Raw genomic sequence first — 22,392 nt, forward strand, 5'->3', positions numbered from 1 at the left:
ATATTCAATTATTCCCGAAAGCCTCTGACCGAACCACAAGCCTTCCGATACGATGTACCCTGCATGTCACTGATTCTTTCAGGCTAGCATTGAGCTATGAACCCAAAAGTTAATAAATTGGCCTTTTGCATGCCGCATCATTGAAAAAATGCGAAAAATTTAATTACACCGTTATTAACAGAGTTCGCCTCTGCCACGCACACACACACAAACTCACAATGTGAATTCAATTAAAATGGGAAAATTGCTCCTCGAGTGACTCCACAGTTGAGTAGCTGCACTCCCGATCGAGGCCACATGCTACCGGCCAATCTCATGCAAATTGGGTGGTTGCCGACCATCCCGATGCATGGCTAGGAGAAAAGCGATGGAAATGTTACAGCTTTTCATACTAGTCAGCTACAGCTAACACGCTCTGAAACACAACCGAATAATGCCCTGTGGTATGGCAAAAGGAAACTGTGTGATCAGATTGCTCTTTCAGTCAATAATCCGGGCTAAGCTCTGGAAATAGCGGGTGCTTCACAGCCCGGACTACAAAATCCTTAACGTGCTAGAAAGCGAGCTATGAGGGAAACTAATGTTTATTTAATTTACAGGTAGTGCATCAATGTTCATATCTGAATTCTAAATATGTGCCGTTAAATGGACCACCCCAGGACACTAGTATTGCCTGTAAGCTTCCATAGTCGAGCGTTTTGTTATTAGGTTTACAACTTGCCCACCATCTCGTTTCATTTGACAGCCAGCTGACTGGGGATGTCGTAAGTAAGTTGGCAACTGTAACTACGGATCTGCTTGTGTAAGCGATGCAATTAAGTCACGGAACGTCAGCTGGTTTTGCCGTGGAGATATTGATATTTTAGAGAATGTCAGCAATAACTACCGCAACATTTTTTAAATCAAATCCTAACGAATGTTGGATTAACGAAAATGTGATTTTTTCATAAGGCATGGGATAGCCAGAAACACGTGTTACGACTAAATAACTAAATTTTCAAATTTGTATATTATAATAATCCATTCCATAATTATCCATTCCAAGGATTCAGTCCAAAATTTCGATAACGACCACCTTCCAACCCAATCTTGCGTCTGTATATTTATCACACCAGCAATGTAGTCCAGTACTTCAACTACAAATTTGAAAACCATCGTCAGCAGTAATCATTTCCTACTCCGAAATTCGTAATACATTGCAGAACAACCGTTCTGGCGCACATTTCGGGCTTCCACATTCATAGGAAACTATTTCACTTTGATGACTATTGTTCCCACAGCAATAACAATTGGACCGCAATCTGGATTCATGGCGTTGAGCATTGCGATGATGCAAATAACGATTCGTTCTCCACACAGCTATTAATTCGGGATTCCTTTCATCGACTTCCATTCTTCATGACACGAAACGACGAAAGTCAACTATACTTGAAACGTGTAGGGTATGTGGCCCCTAATCATGCTTTGAAGTCAATTCAATATAGTTCAAACCTAATCAATTTAGTAATGCTTTTTATTCCTGTATATTCCGAAGTCGGAAAAGAGGTATATTGGCTGGGGACGGAAATGCCGGAAATTCCTCCTACCCATCAGCCATTTCGGCTTCTGACCATCATCTGACTTGCCATATCTCCGACTGGCATAGCTCTTTGACTAGAATGCAAGGGTTGTCAAATTAACAACGGAAAGAGCTGAAATGTATCATCACCATCATCACAATCATCAGCAGCAGCAAGACTATCGCCGTTAAATGTCATGCTCACCCAGTCCCATTTTCATAAAAGCAGAGACCCAATAAAGTTTCCAGTTCGGTCTCTGTTGCCCGTCAATAAAAGCGCAGCTTTGTGTTTGTCATGATGCATTCCGGTGTATACTAATGTATACTACTCGGTTGTTCTTAGCTTTGTTTCAGCTAGTAAAATTGCAGTTTTTGAACAAAAAGCGCATTCCAGTCATTTTATGCTCCTTTTTTTGGAGAAGAATATACATTCATCGGATTCATTGTATTCTTTGAGATCATTATATTTATAAACTTTATTTCTTTCATCGTAAAATTTTTATGCATTGGCACGCTGGATCCCGAAGAGATTTTCATGTCTCGGACATTTATTTATAAAGCTAAACAAACTGTTATCATATCTACCAGGGCAGTTGCGTAGTCAGCCTGATCAAAAACACATAACAAAAACTTGTTATAATTTTTTGTTATTTTAACTATTAACGAGACCAGATTTATAACACAGCTTACTACGAAAATTGCATTCTTTTTTTTTTTTATTTCAATTATAGAGGTTTTAACCTTAAGGTCATTCGCCTCTTCGGGTTAGAAAAATCTCTTAGGAAAAATTTCTAGCCCTATGTGCGGGGTCGGGACTCGAACCCAGGTGCGCTGCGTACAAGGCAATCGATTTACCAATACGCTACGCCCACTCCCCCAAAATTGCATTCTGTTATAGTCTTGTTATTGCATTCTGATCGGGAGGGTGACCTCAAACTCTTCATAGCTATGGAAAAAGATGGATGAGTAATGTCAGAGACATAATCGATGTGAAGTAGAATACAGTTAAGACTGTTAATACGAATACTGCATTATTCATCACAACTATCTTCTGATATAAATTTAAATTATAATCAAACCAGTTATATCAGTATTACTATTAGAAATACCAAAATATCAGTACACGTTAGGGCATCGCAAAAAAAATTTTTTTTTGAATTCTCAAAGGCCCCCCCCCTCTCATATTATGACAAATATCAAAGTCAGCTCAGATGCCAAATTTCACATCATTTGGACAATTCTAGACCCCCACCCACTTCGCTTGAAATTTTTGAAAGTGGTGCTATGGTAAAATGTGGAGGAAAAATATATTAAATGCTATAACTTTTGAAGTAGCAATCAGAAAATTACAATTTATACCTCTTTTTAAAGGAAATAACCTTAGTATTGGAATGAGAATATTCCTGTTCCTAGAAAAATACAAGATTGTGGGGTAATGGGTCATTTTGGCCCCAAAATCCCCCATTTTTTAAATTTTTCTGCTCCGTGGTGCAAACCATACATATATTACAGTTTTTCTAATGTGAAAAAATCTCAGAAATCGAACGGAATCTTTTAGACCTTTGTCCGAATACGAGAAGTTGGGGTTATAGGGCCTTTTGTCATTTATATTAAATTTTAACATTTTCTTGTGCATATATCTCTATTATTCATCATTCAATTTTAATAAAGTGTACCTTGTTGAACGTAGAAAATTCTTAGAAATACAACAAAAATAGATTCTTTTGCTTTAAAATTCAAAAACATCAAATTTTTTGACATTAACTCTACAAACCACATTTTTTTCATTAAATGTCCTAATACCTCAACTTCACCTATTTTTCCAGGAATGAAATTTTTCTCATGTGATTCTTAAGCGCATTTTTCACTATAAATAGTAAATTAAATAAGAATTTTGTTGTTAAATGGAGTTAATATGTGCGATTTTATGATAAAAATGCGAAATCGAGACTATATGTCAGATAATTTGATGTTTCTGAATTTTACCGGTAACGAATCTATTTTCAATTTGTTCCTAAGGATTTTCCACGTTGAACAAGGTACAATTTATTGAAATTGAATGAAGAATAATAGAGATATATGCACGAGAAAATTATAAAATTTAATATAAATGACAAAAGACCCTATTACCCCAACTTCACGTATTCGATTTCTGAGATTTTTTCACATTAGAAAAACTGGAATATATGTATGGTTTGCACCACGCAGCAGAAAAATTTAAAAAATAGGGGATTTTGGGGTCAAAGTGACCCAGTACCCCACTTTCCCGTATTTTCATAGAAACAGGAATATCTTCATTTCAATACTAAGGTCATTTCCTTTAAAAAGAGGTGTAAATTGTAATTTTCTGATTGCCACTTCAAAAGTTATAGCATTTAATATATTTTTCCTCCACATTTTCCCATAGCACCAATTTCAAAAATTGCAAGCGAGGTGGGCGGGGGTCTAGAATTGTCCAAATGATGTGAAATTTGGCATCTAAGCTTGCTTTGATATTTGTCACAATATGAGAGGGGGGGCCTTTGAGAATACAAAAAAAAAAATTTTTTTGCAATGCCCTAGTACACGTGCATCGAATTCAAAAATATTCAAACCTATTCGAACATATAGATTCTCATATGGTAGTAAAAATATTTATTTGGCAACAGAAGAAAATGTGATGTACGTGTACCGTTTGTAAGTGAAACCTCACTGAAAGTAGTACCTAAAAATTACCGCATTTGTATTTACTGCCTAAAGTATATTCTACTTCACTTTGGTTATCTCTCTGACATTGCCCACCCTTCTTCTTCCGTTATCACTGGCGGCTCCAGGGAGGGGCACGTGCCCCCCTATTCGACCAGTTTTGGTGTTTTGGTGAAAAGATGTTTGCATTTCACTACTTCAATATGTTAATATTCTAGAAGTGATGAACAAGATGATTAGTTTGTTTTTGCCTTTCTCATATAAAGAAAGGCTATGCAATCACTCCAAAAATCGATTTCCAAACGGAGGCCGGAGGACCGAGTGTCATATCCCATTCAATTCAGTTCGTCGAGATCGCAAAATGTCTGTGTGTGTATGTATGTATGTGTGTGTCAAATATTGTCGCTCAATTTTCTCAGAGATGGCTGAACCGATTTGCACAAACTCAGTTTAAAATGAACGGTATAACGCTTCCATAAGACGAATTTTTAGTTGATCGGACTTCCGGTTCCGGAGTTACGAGATGATGAGTGTGGTCACACAGCAAATTCCCATATAAACTGGTAACCCTATGATGTCCGAATAATGTAATACATATTCAAATACGTACAACATTACTCGGATTTGCGGCTCTAGATCACTAATGACCAATTAAAGTAGTTTTGACCAGATTGGTGACCAATGTGCTCAAAACTACTTTAATTGACGGATCTTGATGCCCTCTGGGAACTCGCCAAGTTCTCGAGCTAATGTCACACCTATTTGCCAGCAAACTCTTCACCGATGTTTACAAACTTGATTTCAAATGAAAGATATAATACTTCCATTGACTGCTATTGAATTTCATTCAGCTCTGACTTTTGGTTCCGGAGTTACAGGTTGGTAATTGCGGTCACATAGGAATTTCTCATATAAACCGGTAAAATCATAATACCTCATAGGTTAAAAATCTATTGAAATGAACATCAATTTACTTCGATTCACAGGCCTAGATCACTGATGGCGAATCAAAAATTATTGGAATGTATTGTCCACTATCGATAATTCCGGATATCCTGGGGTTCCGGGCAAATTCCAGGTCTAAAGCCACTTCGGTGATGACAACCAAATTTCACTAACCTAGTCTCAAATGGAAGGTATAATGTGAAGTTCGGTGTTGAACCCTCCATCTACCCCTCCACCTCCTACCTCTCAACCCCCAGCCCACCCTCACTCTTTCCCCACCCTCTCAGACCAACCTCCCTCATGCACTCCCTTCATCCACCCCGTATACTACAATAAGTTAGATGATTCCCGACGCATCCTCCGTCTCCCACTAATTATATCCTTTCCCTTCTCCACCATGAAGTTAACATGAAGACAACATTGAACTCACGCTGATTAAGCTATATAAATATTATATTTTTGTTTGTTTCAAGTGTGTCAGTATCGACATGTTGCTTATCAGGTTCGTGACAGTCGTGCAGTTATATATGCTCATCAAGTGTAATAAGAATGTAATAGACATTTCCACAATGTTATATTGAGCATAACCAGCCATTGAATCATAGTTTGGATAAATGAGAAAGGCACAATTGCACCGCTAGGTGGATTAAAACAGGTTTTACTTTATTTAACTAAGTAAAAGCTATTTAATTTAATTTGGTAATAAAAGCAATTTCGATTTTTTGCAAACAATAAGCAAAATATTGTTTCTGTTTGGATTGTGACACCAGTGATACCGACAACAGAAATCCGTGGAATACCGATCCACTTTTCGAACCGAGATATTGGTACGGACTAAAAATAAATAGGTACCGGTAAATTCTGCATCATGCATAACTTTTGATAGATTTATATCTATTTTATAACATAGAGCTAAAACTTGACGAGAATCAAAATGCCATCGTCTTAAGAAATACATCCGGTAATAACGGGAGTCAAATGGCACACTCAACAGTAGATCTACCTTTACCAGATCACTTGAAAAGTACATTCATATTTTTTATTTTGTAGCACCGTGTTATCATTATCAAAATGCTACACATTGAAGGATAGACCATTTAGACATGGGACGCTTTCAAATTCATGTATTTCCCTCCCTATTTTCTATCTAAGGTTGGGTTGAAAAATATATAATTAGAGCTTGTTTCATGGGAATAACTGAAACAATTAATTCGTTTTTTTAAATATGCTCATAATTTTCAACGCCATCACAGCTTCTTTTAGTCACTATCGGCTAACCAAGTCCTCCAATTCACCATCTGTCCGACGTCGCTGGTGACTGTTCCTTTCATCTTCAGTTCAAGTTTCGATTTTTTTTTTTGGACGGAACTGGTAACAATTTTGCGGATTCAGCCAGTTTGAGATGAAATGACTCCAAAGTTTTTGTACAATTGTAGCACGCAGCCCGCGCGTACGGAAAGGGTTTTGGGGGCTCAGACCAATCCCACGAGTATTTAGAATAATTACCTTTTATCATGTCTTAACAGGAAACAATACTGCGAGCCGTTTGAAACATAAAACGTAATTTAGTTCAGACATCCTAGAAACAAATCATTGAAGAAATAGAGGAAGACATATTAAGAGAGTTGCTGGAAAGGGATGTAAGTCAAACTGGTCGATATCTCCGGATCTGTTCTTGCGATACTAGCAATAGTTATGAGTAGACAGAGAAAAGGTCGTTCAGCGAAATTTCACTGCCGATGATATCTCCGTCGGAGTGATTGAGAGCTATATGGTTCACGAAAACAGGCATCGATATCGAGAGAAATACCGCCGCCGAGGGATTCTCAGCACCAGCTGAGGAACGAGTTGCACCAAGAAGGATTAGAAAAGTAGCAATGGAGAAAACATGATCGATTGTCACAAAATAAAAAGAGCAGGAGCACAATCCATCCTGAAGTAATACCTAACGATGGATCCATGGGATGAGGATTAGGGTAAACAAGAGGTTTAGGTTTGGTCGGTATGCTTAACTACTACAAACCACTGCAGTAAGAACCCGATACTACCACGAGCTAGCAGGCAGCGATGTTTGAAGAATCCTTCTCGATAACAGACATTGACTCAATTTGTTGATCTGAATCGTTTGGTACGCAAGACTGGGCCCTCCACGGCTCGGAAATAACCTTCACAGTTTAAGAATTTCTGTACCTTTCTTTTATGAGAAACATAAAAAATATCAAAACTCTGCCTTCCCTTGAGGATTTTCTGTGTACGGGCATGATAGCACGTCTTTGCTGTTGTAGCAGCTGACTAGATTTCGCCAACACGTAACTTGAAAATTAATGAAGCGTAAAATCCGTTTATTAAAGCACGTCCTTTTAAATACTCCCAAATTCATAGCCTGATCTGTCACAAAAAAGCCGGTATTCTTGCTGAAGGAACAGATCCCTCGCCAAATCATTTTTTTCCGTGAACCCACGAAAATAAACTTGCACCTTCTAGGAACCTTGCCGTGAGCAGGAGCCTTGTTGAGTTTGAACCCCAATTTGCTTGTAATTCCCATAGACTTCATCGTCGATGAAGACACATCCATCGAGTCAGTACCGGTTTTTTTTTGACAAAACCATAATCCCAGGTATTGAGATCAGGTTTGATTTTTCGAATGACCTTCTACCACAGTTGACGAGAATGGATAGCAGTATTGAGAGATTCCTTGTACTGTTTTATAACTCGAACCCGAGTACATTCAGGATAATCTAACGTTATTGCCAGTTCCCGAGTCGACGTTGAAGGTTTTTCGAGTATCTGTTCACAGTTATTGTTGTTTTCTTCTTCTTCTAGATAAAGAATAACTCGGCACCATGTTGGTTGAAAACTGTTAAATAAATAGACCGAGCAACAGTGTTTACAACAAATAAAAGGCTCTTAAAAGCTTGCTGAGATGAGCTCAAATTTCCTAATTTTCTCGCGTATCTACATTCCGTTGAACGAGTAATCTGCCCAAAATCAATAGAATGGAAAGGCTACTAATTTAAGGTGACTGGAATTTGTTTGACCAAATGGTAGATTGGTCTTTTCCTCCTTTTTCAGTTCAACAAGATATCAGGATTCAGTGGCGTAGCCAGGGGGGGGGGGGGGGTTTGGGGGTTAAATAATTTTATCCGTAGCGCAGAAAAAAATAGTTTTCACCTAAATTTTTCTTCACTAAGAAGAAATATAGCAGGCCCAGTCCATTTAAATCCCTATATGTTGAATTCATGTAGCCTTCATATTTTCAACAAAATTGTTTGAAATAACATTATCAAAAACTTTGCTGAAGGCACCATGTCTCTTAATATTTTTGAAAAATTAATTCACCATAATTACCTCTATGAGAGTTAATCACTAAAATTTCTATATCAAAGCAGGCGCTGTTTTATGTTGATAACTTCCGGAAGTTGTCAAACCTTCAAAGTCAAGGATTATTATATTAGGTGATCTTGAACGTTGAAAATTTTTTAGATCATTTATCCCACTTTAAAAGATCGCAATTTTTGACATTGACATATTATACAAGAAAATAATCTATAGAGGTTTGAAAACTGTTCCATGTTGATCCTTCTTGTTTGTAGACTGGAATGACATCTGTTAGACTACTTATGTTTTTGAGTTTTCATTCATTTATCAAAATCATATTAAATTTTAGCATTTTTTCAAAAAAATTGCGATTTTCATCAAAACCCCCTCCAAACCAAATTTCTGGCTACGCCACTGTCAGGATTCGTACACGGAAGCAATATAGTAACATAACTGTACACGCTGTTATTTAGAAATTCAGAGTTTATATTTGATATTGAGCATACTTGAGCAAAATAACATAAAAATATCTCAGAATATTTTCTAGAAGTGAACATTGAGTTTAGGCTTATGGAAGTCACCTTACTTCAGTATCAACACCTATCCAATGCAGTACTGATATCATTCAACTTGTTAGACCAAGCAGACATATTCGTTTTGCAGAACAACTTAAAATACGTGACAGAAAGTTACAGCGTTGGAATAAAGATTCTTGTGTATATAGAAAATGATAGTATAGAGGTAAGGTTATATGAGCGATCAACGCGTATCCCGTAAACCAAATAAAAAAAACGTCATAATTTGGAGATGTAGAATCCGTTTCACCTGATATTTGAAGAAACTTATTCCCGAGTATGACTGATGATGTTCTTGTAGCGAGAATGCGAGTCGAAAGATCTATCCCTTCTAAACTAGGGTTACTGTGCCCTAATTCATCCTAGCACCTCTATTCATACCACCCATTTGAACACATTAGTTAGAGCAGTGCACAGTGGTCCAGGAAGCGAAATTAGCGAGAAACAATTGATTACGATTTTATCTTTGTATTTCGAGATTTGATGTCTTAGAAACATTTATTGTGCGTGACAAACTGCATCTTTTGGCTGAAACGGTTTTAGGGTGGTCCTTAAAATGTCAAAGTAGAAAAAAATATTTCCAATTTTAGTTGAGATAGAATGATACTTTCTTCTGCTATATTTTAGAACAATCAATTCTAAGCAACTTTGTTGAAGATTCTAACTTTGTATCTCAAACAGTTTTCATTTTATAGTGAGTTCCATGTCATAGTTTAGGGTGTCTCTCAAAAAAACAGTTTTCTCCGTACAGTTTTTTAGTGTGATTTTTCTCACAAAAGTACTCTTCTGTGTACTTTTAGAGCATGGGGCAACTTTTACTGAAGGAAGAAAAAATACGCCCTTTTCAAATGTCGATATCTCAAAAGGAGGCAAACGAAAATTGATAATTTTGATTGCATTTGAAAGGTTGTACTTGTGTCTACAATATATTAAAAAATTGAAGAACGCTTTTTTGTCTTTCTCAAATCAATCAAATTTAAGTAAAAGCATTTTTGCATATATTCCTACAGCGCTCATACAAAACAATATTTATTTTGCGCAGATTCTGTGAATTTTTGCTAAGACTTTTCAAGGACCACATACATTTGCAGCCTTTTCATGTTGCTGATAGTGTAGTGACAATATTGTGGGCCTATTCGTTACGGTGCCGCAATATATCATCAATTACTCGACCTATGTACAATCGTTGAAATGCATATGAATTATGATCAATGCGCTAGGGTCAATATTTGCTTTATTCCTGAGAACCTGTATATTAAAGAAAAACTTGTATACGAGCGCAATAGAGACTAGAATCGCTTTCCTCTTAGTTCCACCCTACCATACCACCAACAGTAATGGAGCCAGCAAGAATGCAAATACCAAATATAAACTGAAGTCTTTTACGCGCGTATCCCCTGCGTAAAGGAATCTCAGTGTACATACATATATGGGAATAGTTGCTTTCGCGTAATTCTCTGTTTTCATCTTCGTCGATAAAGCTTTAATCATACCTATTAATTTTTGGGGTAGAGGGTTATATTTGATAATTTAAAATCCACAATATGCACGTCTTTTAAAGATGTTTAATAGTGAAAAGCGTTACCAAGCATCTTAGCTACCATGAGTCGAACTCTCATCAGTTTCCCATTTTATAATCAAAATCATGCTTAGTTTTAGTACATGATGTATTCAAGCGCTTTGCAGAGTGGTTTACCAAATCTATGACAGTTTTTGAAAATTCGTGTGAGTTTAAATGCAACTTGTTTGAAGATATGCAGTTAATCAAAACAAACTTTAATGACAGCTTGTTGGTCACAAAGCCAAACAATCAATATATATCTATGCACCAAATCAAATTTCAGTGAATGATACCGACATACATCTGTACATCTTCGTATATATCTGTATTATAAATCTGTAGATCGGACCATATTTCAAAAAGCTTGTAAATGTGTGAAGATTTTAAGAAATCTTGGCGATGATTGGAAGCAAATTATAGGTCGTCGTTAGTGATATAGAACGGCACCCTAACGAATAGGCGTAAAATAGGGTCATTACCCTATCTAAAATGTGAAACAACCTTCTTGAAAAGTTTTGGCATGAACTCACAGAATCTAACAAATATTTTTTTATATGAGCGCTGTAGGAATGTATGCAAAAATGCTTCTACGTAATTTTGGTTTATTTGAGAAAGACAAAAAAGCGTTCTCCAGTTTTTTAATATATTTTAGACACAAGTACAACCTTTCAAATGCAATCAAAATTATCAATTTTCGTTTGCCCTCTTTTGAGATATCGACATTTGAATAGGGCGTATTTTTCAGTGAAAATTATATATAACTTTTGAAACAGACAAGATAAAAATTTTCTTCCTTCAGTAAAAGTTGCCCCTAATCATGCTCTAAAAGTACACAGAAGAGTACTTTTGTGAGAAAAATCACACTAAAAAACTGTACGGAGAAAACTGTTTTTTTGAGAGACACCCTAAGCTATGACATGGAACTCACTATAAAATGAAATCTGTTTAAGACATAAAGTTAGAATCTTCAACAAAGTTGCTCAAAAATTATTGTTCTAGAATATTGCAGAAGAAAGTATCATTCTATCTATATTTTACATTTTCCAAGTCAGATTTTTTCTTGATCTGCTTCTTCAGAACGAAGCAAAGATGTCGATACCTATTTAAGCGCAATCCAATCAGTGTAAGTTGAGTTGTCAGCGAAATAGTGTGACATTTTGACTAATGAGATGAATAAGGGCACGTCTACGCTATACAATTCAAACACAACGGAACTATAATTGAACAAACCACGATATGCATCCATGATGGGCAGATTCCTATGTGCAAGTACTGTAATTAAACGGAACATACTGCATAACCTTGCGCGGAAGAGGAGGAGAATACCTCATAACCAGTTGCCAACACATCTACGGTAAATGAATCCAACTACCATCACCTGAACCACATAAGGTTATCAATTTTGTGGCGACTATTCAACTGAAAACACAGCATCAAGCACCACAACATCAACAGCCAGCACCTTCAATGCGGGTTTTGTCACCTGTAAGTGCAAGAGGTAACGAAAAACATTTGATCGTGAGCATAAACACGGCATGTCTGATTAGAGATGGGCAGACTAGTTCTGTAAAAAAGTAGATCACATGAACCATTTTTTCGTTCAGTTGAATTTTTAATTGAGCGAAAACTCTTGTTGAGCGTTTACCTGAGGATTTTTTCTATTCTTCGTGAATTTCGTTCTTCGTTCAGTTCCAAATTAAGAGAGCATCGAAAATAGGTTGTGGGACGGTAGTTCAGTTCATTGTCATTCGTTCGCCTAAAAATTCGTTCTTTGAATTTGGCGACCTGCTTTAGGTGAACTGACCAATTCGTTTCCAATGAAGTAAGTACTACTGTGCTTTAAAAAAGGAACTTTCGTTCACTTTTTTCTATTTGAAGTTGATATTTTTAAAACTGTCGCTGGTATTAACGTTAACTGCATAACTGTACGCGTTTAAAAGAATCAGTGCATATTATAGCACGAAAATAAACGGCAGCAATAGAACCAAGCATACAATCACGAAAACACTGATCAAAGCGTAATCAAACGATTCTGCCGCTTATTAATACAAAAAACCCAACACAAAGCAATCTTTTTTCAGTCAATAAACAATAAAGTTAGGATGATTATAATGTGTAAACAACTCCGAACGGTGTTTATATGTTATGTTGTTGTTCAACAACATGGACAAGAAAGGGTTAAGGTATAATTGAAAATGTTTGTTCACTTGGCGGTCAACGTACCGACTGTTCAAAAAATTAAACGAGCAAAAAACGCTTATTATAACCTAATTAGATAAGGTAACTAAGTCTATTTCCCTCAATTATAATCCAATTTCAGGTTGGCTTAACGAGCCCACCCGCACGGCGCTGGTGTTTGAGCACTGCTCACGCGGATCACTGCAGGATGTACTGGTCATGGACGAAATCAAGCTCGACTGGTCCTTTCGCTTGAGCCTGCTGACCGACTTGGTACGTGGGATGCGATATCTTCACGGGTCACCGATTCGAGTCCATGGTTCACTGTCGTCTCGAAACTGTGTGGTAGACGCTCGCTGGGTGCTAAAAATCACCGACTACGGCATGCAGAACTTTTACGATGCCCAAGGCATTGCCCCACCACCCAGAAGTGCTAAAGATCTTCTCTGGACGGCACCGGAGGCGTTGCGGGGTACTAAAGGCTATCCCAGATACGGAACTCAACCGGCCGACGTGTACGCGTTCGGAATTATTATGCAGGAGGTGGTGGTGCGTGGGGAGCCGTACTGTATGCTGTCGCTCTCGCCCGAGGAAATTATAGCCAAAATCAAAAAACCGCCTCCACTCATACGTCCGTCCGTGTCGAAAGGAGCTGCCCCACCGGAGGCAATCAACATCATGCGGCAGTGCTGGGCCGAGAGCCCCGAAATGAGACCGGATTTCGTAATGTAAGAATAATGATATTTTGTTTAATTCGTTTTTCCGTGCCTTTTCTGCTTAAATCGTTATTAATTAACGATCTCCTTCGTATTTCTATTCCCCCACGCAGGATTTGCGAACGCTTTAAGCAATTAAATCATGGACGAAAAGTTAACTTTGTTGATACTATGTTTCAAATGTTGGAAAAATATTCCAACAACCTGGAGGAGCTGATTCGGGAGCGAACCGACCAGCTCGATATGGAACGCAAAAAGACTGAACAACTGCTGAACCGGATGCTACCGAGGTAAGTGAAAGGCATTTTGACTATGTGACTCTTAACCTCTTCAAAAAAATTATGATTTACTAGTTCTGTGGCAGATCGCTTAAAGCTTGGCCTCGCCGTCGAACCGGAGGAATTCGCCGAGGTTACAATCTACTTTAGTGATATCGTTGGTTTCACAACTATAGCCGCCCACTGCACCCCAGTCCAAGTGGTGGATCTGCTGAATGATCTGTACACCTGCTTCGACGCTACGATAAATGCCTATAACGTGTACAAGGTGGAAACAATCGGCGATGCGTACATGGTCGTCGGAGGGCTACCCGTTCGAACTCCGGACCATGCCGAACAAATCGCTACCATGGCCCTGGACCTGCTGCATCAAAGTGGCAACTTCAAGGTACGACATCTGCCCGGCGTTCCGCTGCAGCTCCGAATAGGACTGCACACAGGTAAGCAAATTCATTGTTGCGGTATTGTTTCCCCTAGGCCACTACAAACGGGAATGTTTGTTTATTGACCTTCAACAGGGCCATGCTGTGCCGGTGTCGTCGGACTGACAATGCCCCGATACTGTCTGTTTGGTGACACAGTCAACACGGCGTCTCGCATGGAATCAACAGGTATGGCGGTTGCGTTTTCTCTGATAACACATCTGCATCGCCTTCGCGACGACGACGCTCAAGGCGTTGTTTACTTTGCAGCGTGTCAGTGTAAAAGGCGACCCTTTGCTTCATTCCTATCTGCATGGCCGTCAGAAACCATCGCTCATTCTAGCATCATCGCCATCAGCTTCCATCATAAATCATCCATTGACATCATCATCGAAGGCATAATCGCTGCACGGCCGCGTCCTACGCGCTTTGACTCGATAACGTTTGACGTTGCTAAATAGGTTGTTGCTTGTCGATATGTCGGCAAAACGAGACATGCTTTGATTTAATAGACGAGAAAAAATATTATCTATCTTGTTTTTTGCACATCATTATGAAGTGGTAAGGTTTTTATTGAGCACATTGTAGCTTATTGAATTAATATGATAGATGAATTTAACAGATACGAGTAGTCCTTAGGAGTCTTCATTTGTTTTCCAAATTGTGCACCAAATACTCCGTTCATAAATTCATGCATCGAAGATCACGATTTCGTGAACTGAACGACTTACGAAAACCGAGACCAAGTTCCTCAAATTATGAATAATTAACCTCGTATTCATGAAACAATTTGCGCTTCCAAAAACCTAGTTCGTCCCGCATATATACATGACGTTACTTTTCAATGTTTGGTTGGGTTACTTTGATTGTTCCCAGACATGTTAAGTTTTTGTTATGATTCTTGTTCATAAATTGGTGATACACTGGTTAGTATAAACTAAAAGAGCCGACAGCTAGACGGTGTTCAAGATTTCAGGAGCTTAGTGGCGATTTCTGTAATTTCTCATCATATTACCGTGATATTTGAGTTTCCTATCGGATTTTTCTGGCAGAGTAGCGTGATTTATGTTCATGATGTCAGGATCTTAGCCACGAGTTTCGTGATTTCTATTCACGTTGTCGTGGTATTTTAGTCGCGAGTACAGTGATTCATGTTCATGATATCAAGATCTTAGTTACGAGTTATTTTATACTATGTCCACACTACAGAGTTATAACACGTTATAATAATTACACAAAAAAAATCCGTTCATAAATTCATGAACAAAAGGTCACGATTTCGTGAACTGAGCGATTTACGAAAACCGTGACCAAGTTCTTAAATTATGAACAATAAACCTCGTATTCATAAAACTATTTGTGATTTCTATACATGGCGTTACATTAGAATGGTTGGTTGGGTTACTGTTGTTGTTCCCTGGACATGAATAATTTTTGTTGTGATTCTTGTTCATACAGTCGACAGTCTAACGTTGTTCATGATTTCAAGAGCTTATTTACGATTCTTGTGAATTCTCATGACGTTAGCGGGATTAAAGTTCATGATTTCAAGATCTTAGTCGCGATGTTCGTAATTTCAATTCACGTTATCGCGATATTTTAGTCATAATTAGAGTGCTTCATGTTCATGATTTCAGGATTTTCATCACGATTTTAAATATTTTTGTCACGAGTTGTGTGATTTAAGTTCATGATTTCAGGATCTTAGTCGCGATTTTTGTAACTTCTGTTCATGTTATCGTGATATTTTAGTCATGAATAGATCAATTCATGTTCATGATATCAGAATCTTGGTTACGATTTTAGATATTTTTGTCACTAGTTGTGTGATTTGTGTTCATGATTTCAGGATCTTAGTCACGATTTTCGTAATTTCTGTACATGTTATCATGATATTTTATTTTAGAGCGTACTTTCAAAGAGTAAAAAAACTAATGTTCATGATATCAACAGTTTTATCATGGTATTCGTAAATTCTCTTCGCCTTATCGTGATCTATTACTTTTTGGTTACTAATGGTTTTGTTTTACTGGTGACAATATGAACTGGATCATCAAAATAAGACTCATTCTCGATATCTGGTTCTGTGAACTATATCACGCACACTATTTTGGGTTCTCAGTGCAGTTTTCGTTTTCTGTCCGGACATCACAATGAACCTTATCAAATAAATAACGATGTTCGAGGTTCTAATAGTATTTTTATATCTACTCCTCGTACCTATTACTGATCGCTAGCAGCTGAGTATATCAAAAAAAGTGCATGAAACCAAAATGATTCCACGAATAATACTCCAACTTTTGTGGTAGAGTTCACGTAAAAATTTCATTACCATGTTGCATGAAATTGTAAATGATTTGGGATATCTTCTAAATATCACAAGTACGCAAATAGATACTAGATAGATCCCAAATCATGTACTATATTAGGAATATATATACTATATTAGGAATCATGAACCAGTTCGCGAATACATGAATAATATTTGATGATTTTGTGAACCATATCACGAGCACGGATATTGAATCGTGCCTAATATATTGGGGATCATGAATTAGTTCACGAGAATTGAATGGATTCGTGAATAAAATTCCGAATTTCGTGAAATAGTTCACGAAAAAATAGCCAGAATATTTTTGTTTGTGTTATTGTTCCTATAACTATGAAAAAATCATGAGTCAACCTTTGGTTTTATGAATAATGTTCATAAAGTTGTGAACTAATTCTTGGTGGAAACCGTGCCTGAAGTTCACAAAACAAAATCAAATATTTCCACTAATAAAATCGTTATGCGGACGTTACTGATGGAAAATTGAACATAATTATAAAAGCCATGATCTTGGTCCTGTTTTCGTAACGTAAAAACGTGATTGTTCCAGAATTCATGGCACTTCATTCACAATTTTGGGAACATTTTTTCCGTATAGCAACAAGAAAAATGTCATCAAGATAGTGTTAAAACCCGTTTTAACTCGTAATGCGAACGTAGTATTAGTCACAAGTGATGTGATTTTTGTTCATGATTTTAGGAGAAACGATTTTTGTAATTTTAATTCACGTTATTGTGATATTTTAGTCACGAGTAGAGTGATTTATGTTCATGATTTCAGGATCTTAGTTGCGATTTTTGGTATTTTAGTCACGAGCATTATGATTTACGTTCATAATTTCAGGAGTATAGTCACTATTCTCGTAATTTATATGCACTTTGTCGTAATATTTTCTTCATATGCTTACTTTCGAATTATACACGTTGAATGCTTTATAACTCTTGTTCATGATAACAGCAGTTTTATCATAATATTCGTAATTTCGCTTCGCCTTATCGTGATATGTTATTTTTGGTTGCCATCGGATTTTTCACTCGGAGAAACGTGATAATACGAGCTGGATCCTTATCAAATGAATAACGAGGCTCGATGTCCTACTAGTCTTGCTTTTCATACCTATTATTAGCCGCTGAACATAACTATACGATAATTGATGAAAAAGTGCATGATACAAAAATGATTCCATGATACATATTCCAAATTTGGTGAAAAAGTTCACGCAAGATAGATCGTGTACTAAGAATAGTGCACGAATCCAAGGTTTTACGAATTAATCATGAGCTTAAATGGTCAGTCGAAACAATTATACTAGGAAACATGAACCAGGTCACGAATAAATGAATAATATTTCATGATTTCGTGAACTATTTATTTATTTATTTATTCATTTATTTATTTATTTATTTATTTATTTATTTATTTATTTATTTATTTATTTATTTATTTATTTATTTATTTATTTATTTATTTATTTATTTATTTATTTATTTATTTATTTATTTATTTATTTATTCTTATTTTTCATCTGACCTGTGAAGTGTTTCTAGAATGGAAAAAGCCCATTTCAGGATATACTTCAGAAGCAATCGTCAAATGGGCGTAAAAACTCATCATCTTTTCAAATTTTTCACACCTGATTACAATGATTTTACACTACAATTAAGCATAATCACATAGTACACAGTATTGCAAGAACAAAAATTACAAATATTGCAAAAATATTCTCTCTTAAAAACATTACACATCACCCTAATGTGTTAGTTCTGACCGTACTCTGTGCGCTGAAATTCCAGTCTTAAGAAGTTATGTGATGGGGGCACATTGATATTTATTTGTGAGAGAATATCTGGAGCATCTATTTGACCAGTTAATATCTTCCCAACAAATACTGCTCTAAATGTGTTCCGTCTTTTCGCTAGGGTTTCCATATCGAGCAGACGACAGCGATCGTTGTACGGTGGTAGCTCTGCTGTGTTAAGCCATGGGTTATGCCAATCTAAGAGCAAAACGCAGGAATCTTGCCTGCATTGCTTCTATTCGGTTGATCCAAATGCTCGTATAAGGTCACCAAATGGGTGCTGAAGCTTCCAGGACAGACAAAAACTAGTAAAAAATAGAGTACCCGTAAACAATATGGATCAGTGAATTCTTTGGCGATCCTTATAATGCAGCCGAGATTTCTATTTGCCTGTGCTATAACATGAGAGTAATGATTTCTGAATGTCAGTTGTGAGTCCAGCAGTACACCGAGGTCTCTGATAACTGTCATTCTCTCTAGCGATTCCCCTGAGATGGTGTAGCTCCAGAGTATTGGTTTTTTTTCTGCGAGTAAAAGATATTATGGAGCATTTGGCCACGCTGATAGCCAGCAAGTTGCGACTATACCAATTACAAAAAGCGTCGAAGTGTCGCTATAGTGCCACGCACAACACTTTTGACCGCACAATGAGAAATAGTTTGAGATCATCAGCGTATATAAGTTTACACCCTGGGGGTATAACATAGCAAACATCATTGAAGAACAACGAAAAAAGCAACGGTCCTAGATTGCTCCCTTGAGGCACTCCCGACAAGTTGATGAAGCTGTATGACTCGTTATTTCCTAATTTTACAGATAGAGAACGATTTACGAGATATGATTTAAGCCACCCTTGTGAAATTTGACGAAGCCCAGCCGCTTTATCTTTGCCAGTAGAAAAGAGTTATCTACACGATCGAATGCAGCCTTGAGATCCGTGTATACAGTATCGACCTGAAATCCAACTTCAATATGTTTAATACAGAACGAAGTGACTTCGGCTAGATTAGTAGTTGTCGATCTGCCTGAAACAAGCCATGTTGATCCTTCGATATGTATGCTTTGGTCTCACGAAACAGCACGTTTCCTACTAATACCTCAAATAACTTTGACCCAGCGCAGAGTGAGGTTATGCCACGATAGTTCGCAACATTTTGCTTATCACCTTTTTTGAAAACGGGAAACATAACTGATTTTTTCCAACACACGGAAAACGCCGATTGCAACAGTGATTGATTGAAAATTAGCCTTTAAGGCGTACACAATGAGCTTGCGCATCTTTTCAGTATAATGGAAGGAATGCCATCTGGTCCTGCTGATGTTGAAGGCTTTTGCTTTCTCATGGCAGTTAGAATGTCTTCGTCAGTAAATTTGATATTACCCAAATTAATTACATCATGAGGGACATTCCACCTGAGTGGAGTTGGCCGAGTTATTTTTAAATACATTCGGGAAATGTTGAGCGAATACGTCACAGATGCCGCTTGGAGTGCTTGATGTTTCATTTGCAAGGAACATACTGGAAGGAAGCCCATTTTCTTTGCGTTTTCCGTTAACGAAAGACCAAAACTGCTTTGGATTTTGTTTCAGGTTTGATTGGGTTTGTGCTACGCGTCTTGAAAAGAGGAACTGATTATATGTCTAATAATCAGTTGCTAGCTTGAATAAACTCTAGTTTTGTAATGGGATTTCGTCGGCTGGTGTAAAGCCGAAGCGCAGCTGCTCGCAATCTTTTCAGCTTACGTAGCTGGTCATTGGACCATGCCGGTTTTGGTCGGGGACGTGGTGCGGGAACTGTTATTCTGAAAAGTTGTTTCAGAACCAGTTCTTCTACGACAACATCGATCGCGGAATTTAACAAAGTCTCCCAATCAATTGCCTGCAGTGAACTTTGAAGTCTAGAGAAATCAGTCTTCGAAAAATTGAACTCCCTGACATCCAGCATTTCGTCATAAATAACCAACTGGGGACAAATCTGCGTTACTAGAAGAGGAGGATGATGTGCGTTAGGGCATTGCAAAAAAAAATTTTTTTTGAATTCTCAAAGGCCCCCCCTCTCATATTGTGACAAATGTCAAAGTAAGCTCAGATGCCAAATTTCACATCATTTGGACAATTTTAGACCCCCGCCCACTTCGCTTGAATTTTTTTGAAATTGGTACTATGGGAAAATATGGAGGAAAAATACATTAAATGCTATAACTTTTGAAGTAGCAATCAGAAAATTAAAATTTATACCTCTTTTGGAAGGAAATAATCTAAGTATTTGAATGGAGACATATTTGTTTCTAGAAAAATACGGGAAAGTGGGGTACTAGGTCATTTTGTCCCCAAAATCCCCTATTTTTAATGATTTTTCTGCTCAGTGATGCAAATCATACATATTTTGTAGTTTTTCTAATGTAAAAAAATCTCAGAAATCGAACGGAACCATTTTGACCTTTGTCCGAATACGAGAAGTTGGGGTTAAATGGCCTTTTGACATTCATATTAGACTACATCATTTTCTCGTGAATATATCTCTATTATTCTTCACTCAATTTTCATAAACTATACCTTGTTGAACGTGGAAAAGCCTTAGGATTATAACAAAAATAGATTCGTTACCGGTAAAATTGAGGAACATCAAATTATCTGACATATAGTGTCGATTTCACATTTTTATCATAAAATCGCACATATTAACTCCATTTAACAACAAAATTCTTATTTAATTTACTACTTTTAGTGTAAAATATGCTTAGGGATCACATGAGAACAATTTCATTCTTGGAAAAATAGGGGAAGTTGAGGTATTAGGACAAATAATGAAAAAAATGAGATTTGTAGAGTAAATATCAAAAAGTTTGATATTTCTGAATTTTACCTTTAACGTTTTTATTTTTGTTTTATTCCTCAGAATTTTACACGTTCAATAAGTTAGATTTTATGAAAATTGATTGAAGAATAATGGAGATATATGCATGAGAAAATGATAAAATTTAATATGACTGACAAAAAGCCCTATAACCCCAACTTCTCGTATTCGAACTAAGGTCAAAAGGGTTCCGTTCGATTTCTGAGATTTTTTCACATTAGAAAAACTACAAAATATGTATGATTTGCCTCACGGAGCAGAAAAATCATTAAAAATAGGGGATTTTGGGGACAAAATGACCCAGTACCCCACTTTCCCGTATTTTTCAAGAAACAAATATATCTTCATTCAAATACTTAGATTATTTCCTTTCAAAAGAGGTATAAATTTTAATTTTCTGATTGCTACTTCAAAAGTTATAGCATTTAATGTATTTTTCCTCCATATTTTCCCATAGTACCAATTTCAAAAAAATTCAAGCGAAGTGGGCGGGGGTCTAAAATTGTCCAAATGATGTGAAATTTGGCATCTGAGCTTACTTTGACATTTGTCACAATATGAGAGGGGGGGCCTTTGAGAATTCAAAAAAAAAATTTTTTTGCAATGCCCTAATGTGCGTCACAAGCAACTAATGACTCAAGGGCTTCTAAAACGGCGCAGTTAATAGAAGCTTCTTCATTTACGAACAGGAGATCCAGGGTTCGATTTCGTCTGCTATTTACTGTACATGTTTACAGTATGTTCAATATAGACATTCCGTCCAATAAGGCAATACTCGCTCTCGAAAAGATAGATTCAGAAGGATCTGGAAAGGCATAACCGGAGGGGGTGCTCTTCCAAAGAAGTCCTGGCTGATTATAGTCACCAAACAGTAGATGAGCCGTGTTGGGTTGAATGGAAGTTGCGATGTTAAGTGCTGAGTGTATGTGCTTCTGAATAATATCTATATCACTTGCGGAATCGGAGGGAATGTAGACTACGCCCACACAAATATTAGTATCACGTCCGCGAATATCTACCCATAGTTGTTCGAGATCGTTACTATCAGTTTTATGTTTGGACAAGAGCCGGTTGGGCACTGCAATAAGCACACCACCACCACGTTTTTCCCTGTACTCCCTGTACCCTGTACTATTACGGTAAACCGTGTACCTTGAGCCGAATAACTGGA

The 22,392-nt window shown here is 37.1% G+C and overlaps 1 protein-coding gene across 1 annotated transcript in view; it reads left to right on the forward strand.

Moving 5' to 3' along the window:
* Nucleotides 1-22,392, forward strand: part of LOC131680698 (uncharacterized) — a 119,732-nt gene that overhangs the window by 73,578 nt on the left and 23,762 nt on the right. Inside the window, exons 5-8 of the mRNA XM_058961408.1 lie at nucleotides 12,923-13,548; nucleotides 13,650-13,826; nucleotides 13,890-14,254; nucleotides 14,333-14,425. Coding sequence (XP_058817391.1) covers nucleotides 12,923-13,548; nucleotides 13,650-13,826; nucleotides 13,890-14,254; nucleotides 14,333-14,425 — 1,261 coding nt within the window. The remainder of the gene's footprint in view (nucleotides 1-12,922; nucleotides 13,549-13,649; nucleotides 13,827-13,889; nucleotides 14,255-14,332; nucleotides 14,426-22,392) is intronic.

The sequence above is a fragment of the Topomyia yanbarensis genome, chromosome 2 (assembly GCF_030247195.1).
Source record: "Topomyia yanbarensis strain Yona2022 chromosome 2, ASM3024719v1, whole genome shotgun sequence".
NCBI lineage: Eukaryota > Metazoa > Arthropoda > Insecta > Diptera > Culicidae > Topomyia > Topomyia yanbarensis.